This window comes from Mastigoproctus giganteus, chromosome 5, assembly GCF_048544385.1.
Source record: "Mastigoproctus giganteus isolate SK-2022 chromosome 5, ASM4854438v1, whole genome shotgun sequence".
In the NCBI taxonomy this organism is placed as follows: domain Eukaryota; kingdom Metazoa; phylum Arthropoda; class Arachnida; order Uropygi; family Thelyphonidae; genus Mastigoproctus; species Mastigoproctus giganteus.
Genome location: NC_143579.1, coordinates 196,736,444 through 196,752,079, shown reverse-complemented (window position 1 = coordinate 196,752,079; position 15,636 = coordinate 196,736,444). Strand labels below are relative to the sequence as shown.

The window sequence follows — 15,636 nt, the reverse complement described above, 5'->3', positions numbered from 1 at the left end:
CCTGTTGTCAAAATATGGCAAGGGTAGGAAAAAAATAAGAGGGATGAACATTGTAGTACCAAAACAAGATTTAAGGTATTTTTCCACTTCAAAAAGGCAACTATAAAGTAACAACCTGACTAGCTGCACATTTTTGCATAAAAGAGGAAAGATACACCTTGGAAGTGTGGTAAACAAGACTGCATTTCAATTTAAACTGTTAGCATAAGTTTAAAAATTGAGTTAACAAATAAAATGATAATAAAAGGAACAGTTCTTAAAATAATTATCAAAAACCAAAAATTTTCTTTAGTTAGGTGCATTACTTACCTGCTTCATTGAATGTTTAATTTGCTCTATCTCTTCATCTTTTCTTTTTTCCAAATCAACTAGGCTGGAGCTCTTTTCGGATTTTTCCTTTTGATATCGAAGTTGTAATTCTGATAAAGCCTTAAAGGAGAGAGGGAAAAAAATTATTTTGAAACAAAATGTTGCTTCCCCTTTCCATAACTTGAGAGCCAAATCATTTGCACACCTTTACTGCTATCATTAAAACAATACAATAGCAACACAGCGTATATAAAAAATGCAATGACATTCTTGATTCCCAAGAAGAGGGGTTTACAAAAAAAAAATAATAATATGCCACTCACCATGTGGTTTCAAGGTTTAAGCTCACACACACACACACCCCCCCCTTAGGCTTCCTTGCACCATAAATCAAATTGGTATCAATGTTTAAAATTCCTTCATAAAATTTTTAATATGAAAGGATGCTAGATTGTCCTAATCTCTGGGATATCAAAGTTCTTGAGGCCTGCAGTGATTCCACCTTTACATGCAACTTAATCTTATCAGAAACCTCACCTTCCAATGCCATTTGAGTAATCTCAATATTTATAAACACTGTGCATACCTCTAAGTACAGGAATGCTCTGCTCTTTAAAATCTAACACCCTTGGGGAGAGGTGCCAGATTTTACAGATATACCTAGTAACTGAGCACTTTTGGAGAAGCACATTTCAATGAATATTAAGAATTAACAACTAAAACTTGTTTATATCTGTAAATGTTTATATTGACTAAAATATAGTACTAGTTGTTAATATAAATAATTCATTTGTTAAATTTAAAGAAATGAAACAATCACACAATGTTTGCCAAAATACTGGCCATTGTGCTTCAATATGGAAGAGATTAACAGTAAATTTAATGAAGCAAACATTTTTACAGCTGTAACCTTAATGCTCATTTTCAATCTCTTTGCTCTCAGCTATCTTAAAGTAAGAAAGTCACCAGCTCATGCAAATTATAGCTAAATTACAAAGTTAACTGAAAAAGAGATGGCAGCAAAAGAGAAAAAATTCAGTTATAACTAAAGCTATATTGCCTCTGAAAAATAAGATGTTTGCAGGATTATTTTTATTGTTTCATTTGTTTTGGTGGCCAAAAGGATTTAAACTGCATTCATAATGTAATGGTCTTAGTTCTCACAGCAGAATAAATTTACATTTGTAACAAGTTGCCCTGGTACTGCATGCACTACTTGAAAAAAAAGTAGGTCTTGTCTCAACTATCTCTCTAGAAGATGAGACTGCTATGACTGTTTCAGGACTAACTGGTTCCTCATTAGATAGAAAGTAGTCTTTAGTGGCAATACTCACACAAAACCAATAGCTTTAACTATATCACAACTTTGAATACTCCTATTTTGTATACTTCATGGCAGCTCACAAAACTTGTTTACAACTTTGTGGTCCCAAAACAGGCTATCATAGCAGTCTCACCTTTTAAACAAATTGCTGCTGATTTTGCAAATTGCTTTTGGCAAGGCCTTCTGTTTGAAAGTAGTGCAATACTGGGGAAAGTTTATTTTTCTGTTGTGAGAATTAAGAACATCTATGCAGTTTAAACTGATTTTAAAGTCAGCATGACTTGTAGGACAGAACAGTACTGCAAGCATCTTACAAGGTGTGGTAATAAAAAGAGCACAAAGTGAAGGAGCTCAAAAATGGTTATTTTTATTCAAAATAATCACCACCTGATTGAACTCCATTACACTTACACCAGTCTAACAGTTTCTGAAAAGAGTCAATGAAAGCATCCAAAGATGTGTTCAATTTGGGAGTTATGCTTTTCTTTGTCTTCAACTTCCTGGAATTTCCTTTGAGGACAGTTTTCACCTTGAGAAAGAGGGGGGAAAAAAAAAATGTCTGCTGGTGCTAGATCAGCAGAGTAGGGCAGATGGCTAATATGTATAATGCCATGTTTCATCAGAAATGTCTTCACAACAAGTGTAGAAGAGGTGAAGGCAGTGTTGCCTAACAAGAATCGGTTGTCTTTCTCTCAAAATTGCAGTCTCACCCAGGAAATGCACTTTAATAGCCTTTCAAGCACCTGTATATAGAAAGCAAATATTGATTCTTCCTTCTTCAAGTACAAATTCCTTGCGAACCACATCCTGTTTGCTGAAAAACCATGATCAACATCGCCTTGATTCTGGACTTCTATAAATGACTTTTTTGGGTCTTGGTAATGATTTTGAAGTCCAATGCATGCTCTAATGCATTGATCTCTAATCTCAGAGTCATACCGAAACACCAAACACCCATCTCCAGTGACAATACAGTCAAGGAAATTAAGATTGTCTTGACTAGTCTGGAAGAAATCTTTGCATGACACTGTTGCTTCTTTTCATCCCTAAGGCTGTGGGGCACAAATTTTTGCACGGACCTTACTTTCTCTAAATCTTCATGCAGAATTTGATGAATTGTCCCCTTATTCATATCCAACTCATCAGCCATCATTCTGAGGGTCAAGTGAATATCTCTGCCACTAATACTACTTTAGATAAGAGAATTTGACTCAATTTTACATTTGCTAAAACAAACAAAATTGTTTCTAATGTTTGTCAAAATGGGTTTCCAAAGTATAAACTGTCTGTTCAACAAAATGATTAATTCACAAAACATTGAAAAAATTAATCTCTGAATATATTCTGGAATAAAGTAATTTAGAGGTTATACATCTTTTCATTTCAGTTAACCAATTTCTTCAACATTTTCCAAAAAGAAACTAACAAGAGCCTCTAAATGAGGGTGACAAGATTTTTACAGATGAAAACTGGAACAAAATGAATTCTAGAGGTGAAACAAAAAAAAAAAAAAAAACACACATGCTCTAAAGAAATAAAAATTGGGATATTTCTAGGCTTCATTATAAGAAAACATTAACTATAAGAATCCAAAAATCAAAAACACCAGATAATCCTATTTGTAATTATTAGTTGTGGTTTCACTAGATCTATTTTTATTCAGATTTTCTGAACTAAAACAAAGTTATAAATTCCCAACAAGTCTATTTGTAATCATTTGCCACTTGTGGAATGTTATTAGTGTCTAAACTATTTGATTTCACCTTTCTGTATGGTGTATGTTCAATGGCATGATGCTAAGGAATTGGGCAGAGAAGTTATTGGCACAGTTAAGTCTTCCAAGTATGAAAAGCTTGGATTTGAATTTGATCAACAGGAGAGCCTTTTATCAATTTTTTTTTTTTTTTTTTTTCCTAACAATGTGGCCAAGCTAGTTGGTCTCAGGCAAGGGATACACAGCTATTTCCTGGAAACTGATTTTTTTTTGTCCAAATGACTGAGCTATGTAACAACATACTGATGTTACATAACTTTATGTTATTTTGGCTCTTAATACATATCACCACCATCTTTGTATCATTTTTGCTCACTTTTATAAAGAATAATACCCATTCTTCTCAGCAATGTAAGAAAATGAATAGAAAAGCTCAGCAGCACCAGATTTGAATAAGTTAACAGAATACTTTTTAACAGTTTGTTAAGAAAAAAAAAAAGAGTAAGCTCTTGAGGGCAAAATAGTTTACTGTGCCCCTTTGTGTAATAAATGGCAGAATTTTCTCCATTTACATTCAGGCACTGCAATGACTTAATTTAGAGGATCCAACAGTTGGCTTGGTATGGTTGTTAAGGAATACAGAGGCAAGACTATCCAAGTATCTCCCAAGGAAGCTCCACAATTTTGCTTGTTTTTTAATCACCTAAAATGTTATGGATATTGTTGTTGTTATGGGGGTTTAATGGCACAAGCTGCTTTGGCTATAATGTGCCTATTCATTTATCATATAAAGCACATATGGGCAACCCCCGGCCCGTATCTGGCCCTCCACTTCTTTTGATCCAGCCCCAATCTATTTCAGCGAAGTTTGTCTGATTCATGGTGGGAGAAAACATGGTGTGTTCTACTAACTCATTAAGTTGACGTCATATGACTTGTGCAAAACACACCATGTTTTCTCCCACCAAGGTCTCTTTCTCACTTTGACTAGCGGCGTGTGTGAACTTGTTACGTGTCAGTTCGGTGCCTGCATTGATGTTGTGTTCTGTTCAGTGCCTGCGGTGTAGAAGACATTGACAGTTCTGAATATCGCTTATAAATTTGGGACAATATAAGGGGTTATGTAAAAAAAAAAGTAGATACAGAGAATTGTCAATTTCAACACAACTGGACAGAGGATCATTATTTTATTCTGAATAAAGGATTTCATGTATGTTTGCTGTGCAAGGAATCCTTATCTGTCAACAAAGAATACAACTTGAAGAGACTTTACTTCGAGACATGCGGATCACCAAAAAAATTGATGGGCAACTACAAAAAGATAAAATACAGAAGTTGAAGAACTTGGATACCCAGCAGCAAATGTTCAACAAGCAAAGAACGCAGCACCACACAGCATTGTCAAAGCCAGCTTTGTGGTAAGTGAAAAAAAAAAAAAAAAAAAAACACGCTAAGCATTCTAAGTCATTTGGCAAAGGAGAATTTATCAAAGAAAATCTGCTGGATGTTGCAAGTATAATATGTCCTGAAAAGAAAAAAAGACTTCGAGAATATTTGTTTGTCGAGACGTACTGTTGTCCGACGGATAGAAATTGTGGCTAATGAAATAATAAAAAAAAAAAAGTTTAAAAGAGAAGATTGCTAGATTGAAAGTATTTAATTGCTTTAGATGACAGCACTGATGCCTCCGATACAGCACAACTAGCAATATTTCTTCGAAGAGTTGAGGCAGATTTCAACGTCACAGAAGAATTATTGGCACTTCGGCCATTAAAAGGAACAACTACCGGTGAAGATATTTGAAACAGTCAACAGTCTTCGAGAGATTTGGGCTTAAATGGAGTTCACTATCTGCTGATGGAGCCCCTACACTGGTTGGTGCATGGAAGGGATTTATTGGAATAGTTCATGAAAGAGCAATAGAACTACAGATCCATCAGGAAAATTTAACAAATTTTCACTGCATTATCCGCTAACAAAATCTGTGTGCAAAATTCACAAATGTTATGGAAGTTGTAGTAGCCAGTATTAACTTTATTAGGTCACTTGCACTTAATCACTGCCAACTGGAGTATTTGGAAGACATATTTTTGGATTATGAAGATGTCTTATTACTGTGAAGTGAGGTGGTTGAGTAAAGGTAAAAAAAAAAAAAAAAAAAAAAAAAAAAAATGTTAAAACGATTTTTATTATCTGAGACAAGGCATTGCAGATTTTATGGACATAAAAAAGGAAACAATTAACCAAGTAAAAGATGAGTGGGTGTGTGATTTAGGATTTCTTGTAGATGTCACTGGATACCTAAACAAACTGAATCTCAAATTGCAAAAATAAGGACAATTGGTTCATGAACTGCATGGACATGTCAAAGCTTTTTGTAATAAACTAAAATTGTTGGAAAGTCATATAAGAGCTTAAAATTGTTATCATTTTCCTACTCTAGAAACTCAAAAATATCCCTTATAATTGTTATAGAGAAGAACTGAAGGCACTAATAGAGCAATTTGATACGAGGTTTGCCGACTTCCAAAACAAAGACTCGACATTCGCTATATTTGCTCATCCGATGGATACTGACGTGACTAATGTGCCAGAAAACTTACAGATGGAACTTATTGAGCTTCAGGCAGATTTAGTGCTAAAATCACAATTTAACAACATTGCTTTGATGGATTTTTATAAATTTTATTTGGTGGAAGAAAAATATACAAATTTACGCACCTTTTCAAGAAAAATCATGTCTTTCTGGCAGCACATATGTGTGAACAGTTTTTTTCAAGGATGAAATACAATAAATCAAAAATTCGGACAAGAATAATGGACAAAAACTATGCGATTATCCTCAAGTAATATTAACGTCAATATCGATAGTCTCGTATTTCAAGTACAATCTTCACATTAAATTGTTATGCCGTTCGTTATATTATAAAATTTATGTAGAGCTTTATACCAAAGCATTATATTATAAATAAATGAAATATGAAGTAGCAACTTGTTTTAATTCATTTAATATTAATTTATTTTATTTAATATTATTTTATTTAATAATATGGTCTGGCCCTTGACTTGGAGACAGAATGATAACTTGGCCTCCGAACTAGGAAAGGTTGCCCATGCCTGATATAAAGAATTACTCACCGACTGATGAGTAAGCCAATAAGCTTCCAAAATTTGCCATCTGGGTGGTGGTAACACTGAGAATAAGTCTTCCCCATAGGTGAAGTGTTACTTATTCAAGTAACACCTCACTTGCAATACTAGTGCAATACCATGGCAACTCGTGAAGGTATTCACAATGAGATATAATTAAACAATGCATTCATACAACCTTGGTAGTAGAAATGTATGTGCAGTACCCATGCATAAACAAACCCCTTCACTCATGGATGGACTGTTAAGAGATTTTTTCCCCTAGGGAAGGGAAGCCTGCTATTTTTTTTTCCTCTCTCCCACATAGTTGATCACCTCAATTAGGTTTAAAGAAATTTCAAAGCAATTTCTTGCATATATTAGCACATGATGCAAGAAAGCAAGCTCACACCAGCATCAGCAAGAAATAAGGGGGGGGAAAAAAGCCACTTCCTATTTCACCTATCCATTCACTCCAAACATTTATCCAGTTCTTCCTTGAATTTATTTAAGCATCAAGTTCCATAACAGACAGACGTTTCTTCCATCAATCAAACACCCACTGGCTAAAGAGAAATTTCTGCATATCTCTTTCCTTAATTTGAATATATATGCCTCCCCCCCCCCAAAGTGTGTTATCTGAGCAAAAGAAGAATCCCATCAGCACTGAGCTTGATCAAACTTCAAGCTTAATGTCCAAGTTTGCAGACAATACGAAGGTTGGCAGGGTTGTCAAGGACACTACTGACACTATGCTGCTGCAACAGGATCTGGAAAGGTTGAGCAGATGGGCTGAGAGGTGGCAAATGAAGTTTAACATTGACAAATGTAAAGTACTACATATGAGAAACAGCAACCCCAGAGCAACGTATCAACTCTGTGGTACTACACTGACAGTGGTAGAGAATGAAAAGGACCTGGGGGTAATTGTGCAGGCAGATATGAAGTTCTCTGAGCAGTGCAGATGGGCTGCAAGAGTAGCTCATGGTGTACTGTCAATGATATATAGGAATTTTTCTAGCAAGGATAAGGAGGTGATTATTCCCTTAGAGTACTGTACACAGGTCTGGAGGCCTCATTTCAAGAAGGATGTAGAGCTGCTGGAACAAGTACAGAGAAGGGAAACAAGATTAGTGAATGGAACAAAGGGGTGCTCTTACAAAGAAAGGCTTAAGTTTTTCAAATTACAGTGTCTGGAGACTAGGCACCAGCGAGGTGATCTGATAGAGGTGTATAAAGCTTTGAATGGTTTGAGCATGCTCAATGCTGATGGGATTCTTCCTCTTGCTCAGAATAATCACCTGAGAGGGCATAAATTCAAACTGAGGAAAGACAGATGTAGGATAGATGTGCGGAAATTTGCCTTTAGCCAGCGGGTGGTTGGTTGGTGGAACAGACTTCCATCCCTTGTCGTGGAAGTTGATAGCCTAAATAAGTTTAAGGCTCAGCTGGACAGGTATTTTGAATGAACAGAGGGGTGAAGTGGAAGTGTTTTTTTTTTTTTTTTTGGCTAATGCTGCATAAGCTTGCTTTCTTGCATCAAATGCCTCTACTAATGCTAAACCATTGGAAGCCTTGTACACCTCAATAAGATCACCTTACAGGTGCCTAGTCTAGAGATGCTGCAATTTGCAGAACTCAAGCCTTTCTTGGTAAGAGCACCTTTTTGTTCCCCTTGCCAATCTCATTCCTCTTCTCTGCACTTTTACCAGCAGCTCTACATACTTCCTAAAATCAGGCCTCCAGACCTGTATGCAGTACTCAAGATGTGGCTTGACCACTGCCTTATAGAAATGGATAATTACCACCTTATCCCTGCTAGCAAAATCCCTGACCAGATCCCATGAGCTGCTCTGGCAGCCTGTCTGCATTGCTCAGAAAACTTCATATCTTTACTGCACAATAACCCCCACATCTTGAATGAACTGTGTGTTACTACAAACTGTAGCAACACACAGTTCGTACATTATTCATACACAGTTCGGCCCTGGAGAGATTGTGCATGGCTCGAGGGGAAGCATTTTTCTTAGCCTGGTCTGCGCTTGTTAACAGGAGAGACTGCTTCTACAGGGATTGGATATACTTAGCATTAGCAAAGGCACATGATGCAAGAAAGCAAGCTTATACAGGTAGGACCCGTTTTACGACATGGTTAGGTTCCAGAAAAACAGGATCGTAAAACAAGACCAAATTATAATGTGATTGAATGAGACAGGTTCCAAAATTCCCAAAATTTTTCCAAGTATGTACTAATATTTCTGTTCTTTATAAATAATTAAATATTTTAAACATTTAATGCACGTTTTATTTATACTTATATATAATCAATAATTTTATAATTATATAATTAATAATTATATATATTAATATATAATTAATTATAATTAATAAAATTATTTTTTACTTTGGTCCTATGGAGTCATCACTTCAGTACGTATTTACTCAAGTGATGACTCCACTACCCGTTTTGTCCACTTTAAAAAGCTAAATAAGGGTGGTAGTTGCCTTTGTCTATTAAGCATTTAAATTTGGAAGGATACTCTTCCACCACTGCAATGTCAACACTAGCAGCCTCACCAGACACATTCACATTGTGAATTTTACAATGGTTTTTAAACTGATGAAACCACCCTTTGCTGGCCGTAAATGTTTCAGTGCTACCAGACCTCTCACATATTTCATCAAGTAACGACTTTTCCTTGTCCAGAATTACCATCTGTGTAACAGAAATGTTATTTTGGTTCATATCATCAACACACAACACTAACAATTTCTCCATTTTTTCCCCCATTGTCTCACTGCATGAATAAGTCATTCTGGAGGATGACACACTTGTGTGTGTGTGCGCTTTATTTTATCAACATTGTTCACAATCGTTGATACAGTAGAAGGTGCATTACACACATCTGACTGATGCTCACCAGACTCCATGTGACGATCACATCCATTTTCTTCTTAATTGTTAGTGTTTTACACTCTTTTTGGGGCCCCCAGCACAGAAACTGCCCTATACTTAGAGCCCATGGATACACAAAAATTATTATTAATGAGAAATAACACTGTGTAACCAGTTGACAATTGAGGGAAAATTCATAACGAAACGAACAAGCCACAATGATTGTAAACAACTCTTGGCTTAGCTATCATTCCACCCACAATTCACCACAAAAAACAAAAGAAATGCCTAGTGCATGTTTGGACTTGCAAGTGTTGCTGCAATGTGTTCCTGAGTTGTGATTTTTTTTGTTATTTTCAATTTTTTCAGGTAATAATTTTCAAACAGTCGTTAATGTGAAGTCATAAAATGGACCATCATAAAACGGGCCCTACCTGTGTAGCACAGCCAAAAAAAAAAAAAAAAAACACCCCTTATTTCACCTGTCCACTCGCTCCAAATGTTTGTCAAGTTCTGCCTTGAATCTATTTAAGCTATCAACTTCTACAACAGATGGAAGTTTGTTCCACCAATCAACCACCCACTGGCTAAAGGCAAAAAACTTCAGCACATCTATCCTACAACTATCTTTCCTCAATTTGAATTTATGCCCTCTCAGGCAATTATTCTGAGCAAGAGGAAGAATCCCATCAGCACTGGGCATGCTCAAACCATTCAAGGCTTTTACACCTCAATCAGATCACCTCGCAGGTGCCTAATCTCCCGACACTAATTTGCAAAACTTAGCCTTTCTTCATAAGAGCAACCCTTTGTTCCATTCACTAATCTTGTTGCCCTTCTCTGCACTCGTTCCAACAGCTCTACATCCTTCTTAAAATGAGGCCTCCAGACCTGTATACAGTACTCAAGGTGTGGCCTGACCATTGCCTTATACAAGGGTATAATCACCTCCTTATCCCTGCTAGACATTCCTGTATATCATTGACAAGACACCATGAGATACCCTTGCAGACCATCTGCGCTGCTCAGAAAACTTCATATCTGCCTGCACTAATACCCCCAGGTTATTTTCATTCTCTACCACTGTCAGTGTGGTACCACAGAGTTGATACGTTACTCTGGGATTACTGCTTCTCATGTGTAATACTTTGCATTTGAGAATGTCTGCTCAGATTTTCTAGATCCTGTTGCAGCAGCATAGTGTCATTAACAACCCTGCCAACCTTTGTATCGTCTGCAAACTTGGAAATTAAGCCTGATATACCATCATCAATATCATTTATAAATACAGTAAACAATGGACCCAACACTGAACCCTGAGGGACTCCATTAATAACATTAGTCCACGAAGAGCAGTGTCCATTAATTACCACTCAACCATCCCTTTATCCATAGCAGCAATTTGCCTCCAATGCCACACTGCTGCAATTTCTGCAGCAGTCTTCCATGTGCAACAGTATCAAAGTCCTTTCTAAGATCCAAATATATGATATCAAAGTTATTCTTTGCATCAAGTTCCTTTGTGACTACATCAGAGTATCCAATCAAATTGGTCAGACAAGACTTCCCCCTTAACAAACCCATGCTGTGTTCGAGCTATAACTGAAGTCTTGTCTAGATGATCCTGCAATACTTCTTTAACCAGTGCCTCCATTAATTTCCCTGGAACAGAAGTTAAACTAACAGGTGTGTAATTACCTGTGTCTCCCTTTGATCCTCCTTTGTGGATTGGGGCCACATTTGCACATCTCCAGTACATGGGTACCTCCCCTGAGTTCAAGGAAGCTCTCATAATTATGGCTAAGGGTTTGCTTACTTCCTTTGTCACCTCCTTTAATATAACTTGATAGATTCCATCCCACCCCAGGTGCCTTTCCTATGTTTATCTTCAACAATTTCTCCTCCACTTTACTCTCAGTTATTAGAAGATTGTCTACCCTACTGCCAGAGTTTAATACACCTCTGGCATTCCTCTCCCAGAATAACTCCTCTGTGTGAGTGTAGATGCAAAATATTCATTTAATTTGTTAAAAACCTGAGCAGGATCATCAACAGTTAAACCATCGATATCAAGTGGACCAATCTAATTCCTTCTAGAGTTTACATAAGTAAAGAACTCTTCGCTGTTTTTCTTTGCATCCTTTACCAAAGATTTCTCATAATCTGCCTTCACCTGCCTAACCTCCTTTGTGACTTGGTTACAGATCAGCTTATATCTATCATAGGCTTCTGTGTTACCTGTTATTTTATATGTATCCCAATCATTTTTCTTCTGTCACATGTCTAATTAGTTCATCTGACATCCATTTAGGCCTAAATCTTGAACAATATTTCTTATTTGGTATGAAAAGCCTAGTAGCTTTCAAGATTAATTCTTTGAATGCTTCCAGTTTTGAATTTGCTGTTGGTAACATCATCAGTTGGTCTCATCATATAGAATTTAAATACTGTCTCAAACCACCGTAGTCACTTTACGAAAGCAAAAACTCTTCCCTTTACCCTTGATGGCAGTTACCTCTTTGAATAAATCCCACCTCAGCACACTGTGATCACTGCCACCTAGTGGTTCCTTTATCTGCAGATTCTTAAAGAATGAAGAATCACTACTGATAATCAGATCAAGAGTATTACTCCATCTAGCTGCCTCCCAAACATGCTGATGTAGAAAACAATCATCCAATAAATCCACAAAAGCCTTGCTAGTGTGTGAGTGATAAACCCACAAATTCCAGTCAATCTCTGGGAAATTAAAATTCCCCATTACAAGACACTGATTTACTGGCCCACTATTTCTCTGTACAATTGCTCATTATACTCAGATTCATTTGGCCTATAACACACACACACACACACACACTTTTCCTTTCCCAGTGCTTATGTCACACCAAACAGACTCAACATGCAATGGCCACCAACATCAATTGGATGCACTTCCTTTGATTTTGTTTTTCTTAACTAACAGCATAACCCCTCCTCCCTTCCTGTCCATCCTTTCTGTACACATTGTACTCCCCAAATTCCAATTCTGCACTGTTTACGTCTGTGTGACACCATGTCTCTGACATCCCAACAATATCTGCCTTTGATGTCTTGACTAGCACTTCAGGCTCATCGAATGTATTAACTATACTCCTGGCATTGGTGTATATGCAAGTATACTTGCAACTGTTCCTACTCTTAGTTTGCAAACACTCATTCGAATGTTGGCATTAGAGGTGAGCAGACATGCTTCGTCAGGGCTCTTCAGTGTAGTGAATTGGATTACTGTTGATTATTGCTTTTAAATATTTGATTTATTTAGTATATAGTTGGATTATTTTGTTATAGGTTTTCCTGTAACAGTTTGATTTTTATAATATTATAGATATTTTTTTAAAGTTAATTTTCATTGATATTTAGCTAATTTTATAATGGTAATTACAAGATTGCCTTAAACACATCACAGGGTATCTTGACTCACACGGAAATAGCCGATGGCGATTTAAGTGAGAGTCATGAATTAATCTGTTACGGAACCTGTGGAATGTTTTCCAATGGCGACCTAGTGAATAATCATAGCTCACCTGGGGATTCTCTTCTTTGTGATTGATGTAAGGAGTGCACCAATCTTAAATTACAATTTGGTGCACTGATGGAACAATTTGAGTCACTGAAAAAAACGGGTTCTTGCACTCGAGAATAATGCATCTGGGAGCTCGTCAGGGACTCAAGACTCCAGCAATCTACCAAGTGATGCACTCCCAATTTGGACCTCATAACAGAAAAACCAAGTGGAAACTACTCTGGTTCAAAAGGACTTAGTTTTATTAGGAAACTGTCAGGGAAACGGGGAATATTTTTTGTAATAAGTATTTTTTGTGGAGCAGAACCAGGGTATGTCTGCCGGGAGCAACTATTAATGATGTCACCAACAGATTGTCAAATTTTAAGAGGGGGGGGTAAAGAGAATATTATTATTCATGTGGGGGACTAATGACATTAAACGTACAAGATCTGATGATTTGTTGGAAAAATACAGGACCATGCTGAGGAAATGCCGCGAGCTAGGCCACAATGTCTATGTGTCTGCAATTCTGCCCAGACATGATAGGAGGGATTATATGTTAAAAGCCTTGTGGATTAACTCAAGACTTGAAGGCCTCTGCAAGGCTTTTGGGGGGAAATTTCTATCAGCTTGGCCCACACTTGTAGGTAGAAGGAATTTGTTTCGTAGAGATGGGATACACTTAAACAAAGGTAGTACAAAAGTTTTTGCCAGTATTATTGAGGATACCTTAAAGGTTCAGGGAAACTGCTAGTTGGGGGGGGGGGGGAGATGTGGGTAATACTGACATGCGTTTATCTGATAATATTGGTGAAAGTAACTCTTACACATACCTTAAGGGTTCTTATGTTTCCCCCAACTGGACATATCTAGATGTTCTCGGGGCAGAAATGTTTCAAGTGAGCAGGTAGCTAATGCCAGGGAAGAGCACCTAAAAAACTTCAAGAGTTGTATTAGGGTTGTTAAATATACAAGAACAGTGTCTTAATTGTTTATATAGTAATGTTAGAAGTGTCGTCAATAAAATGAGCGAATTCGAACTGCTGGTTAAAACAAGTAACGTGGACATAATAGGGCTTACAGAAACGTGGTGACACCTGGAAATAGGGGATGACGAGTTTCAGTACAGTTTGTATAATGTATTTAGGAAGGATAGGGTAGATAGAAGGGGTGATGGGGTAATGCTTCTTATCAGAAGCAGCCTGTGTGCGACAATAGCTTTACCGGATTCAGACATTTCATGTGCTACTATAGAATCTGTATGGTGCGAGATAGTTGGAAACAAAAAAAAGGTATAATGCGAGTAGGAGTAATCTATGGACCAGGTGATTATGAAGAAAGCCTATACACGCAAGTGGAATGGAAAAGTAAGCGTCATGTCTTATAGGCGATTTCAATTTGCCTCTAATTGATTGGAGAAAATGGGAAGGAAACTCTACACGGGGGAACAAAAAAAAATTTTTAAATCAACTAGATGACTGTTATTTATATCAACATGTCAGGGAAAGTACTAGAGAAAAGAATATCCTAGACCTCATCATCACCCATGAATCAAATGACATAACAGGGCTGACAGTAGAGGAACCAGTAGCAGGAAGTAATCGATGACATGCTACTTATTTTGCTTGAATCAGGATGGATTCAAGCAAAATAAGTAGCATGTCATTCATTTTGACTATTCACTGGCTATGCCCATTGTACCAGATACTAAATTTTTACCGAAATGTTAATACGTGTTTGTAGTAAAATTTACAGAGTTACTGAAGAAACATGTTTACATGGAGGTTCTCATTGCAATTCAAGATATATTGGGTAATTCTCATTCCAGTGCATGTGCTCTAGGGTTAATATTTTCCATTTTGAGATTATATGGTTATTTTGTCAAAATTTTATCCAACACATGCAAAAATTGTTTAACAGTTCACCTTGGTTCTGACATTTGAGTATGTTTATTATTGAGTATGCTTGGACTTGTCATCAGCAATAATTAATCTTGGAGAACTTTTTTTTATTTTCATTTTGACAGCAAATGCTTTAAGTGCAGTTATAAAATGAAATGATTTTTTGACCCAATATGAGATACTAAATATGTTAGCATTAGCAGAGGCATTTGATGCAAGAAAGCAAGCTTATGCAGCATTAGCCAAAAAAAAAAAAAAAAAAAAAAAAAAAACCTTCCACTTCACCCCTCTGTTCGTTCGAAATACCTGTCCAGCTGAGCCTTAAACTTATTTAGGCTATCAACCTCCACGACAAGGGATGGAAATCTGTTCCACCAACCAACCACCCGCTGGCTAAAGGCAAATTTCCGCACATCTATCCTACATCTGTCTTTCCTCAATTTGAATTTATGCCCTCTCAGGTGATTATTCTGAGCTAGAGGAAGAATCCCATCAGCATTGAGCATGCTCAAACCATTCAAGGCTTTATACACCTCTATCAGATCACCTCGCCGGTGCCTAGTCCCCAGACACTGTAATTTGCAAAACTTAAGCCTTTCTTCGTAAGAGCACCGAAACGAGTTCTACGGTGGATGATGAAGAGAGAGAGGTAGCAGTAGTAAAAGGCAAAGGAATGGGTTATAATTTCAGAAAAGGAAATTACAATGCCTTAAGGTGCTACATGGCCTCTATTAACTGGGTAGATATCGCACAGAGAACAAATACAATTGAACTGTGGTATACTTTTAAAACATTAATTACAGATGCCTTGAATACGTA

The 15,636-nt window shown here is 36.9% G+C and overlaps 1 protein-coding gene across 1 annotated transcript in view; it reads right to left on the bottom strand.

The window, feature by feature from the left end:
* LOC150085975 (uncharacterized) overlaps window positions 1-15,636 on the bottom strand; it is a 76,887-nt gene that overhangs the window by 25,504 nt on the left and 35,747 nt on the right. Inside the window, exon 4 of the mRNA XM_090373627.1 lies at window positions 310-429. Within this exon, the coding sequence (XP_090229753.1) occupies window positions 310-429 (120 nt within the window). The remainder of the gene's footprint in view (window positions 1-309; window positions 430-15,636) is intronic.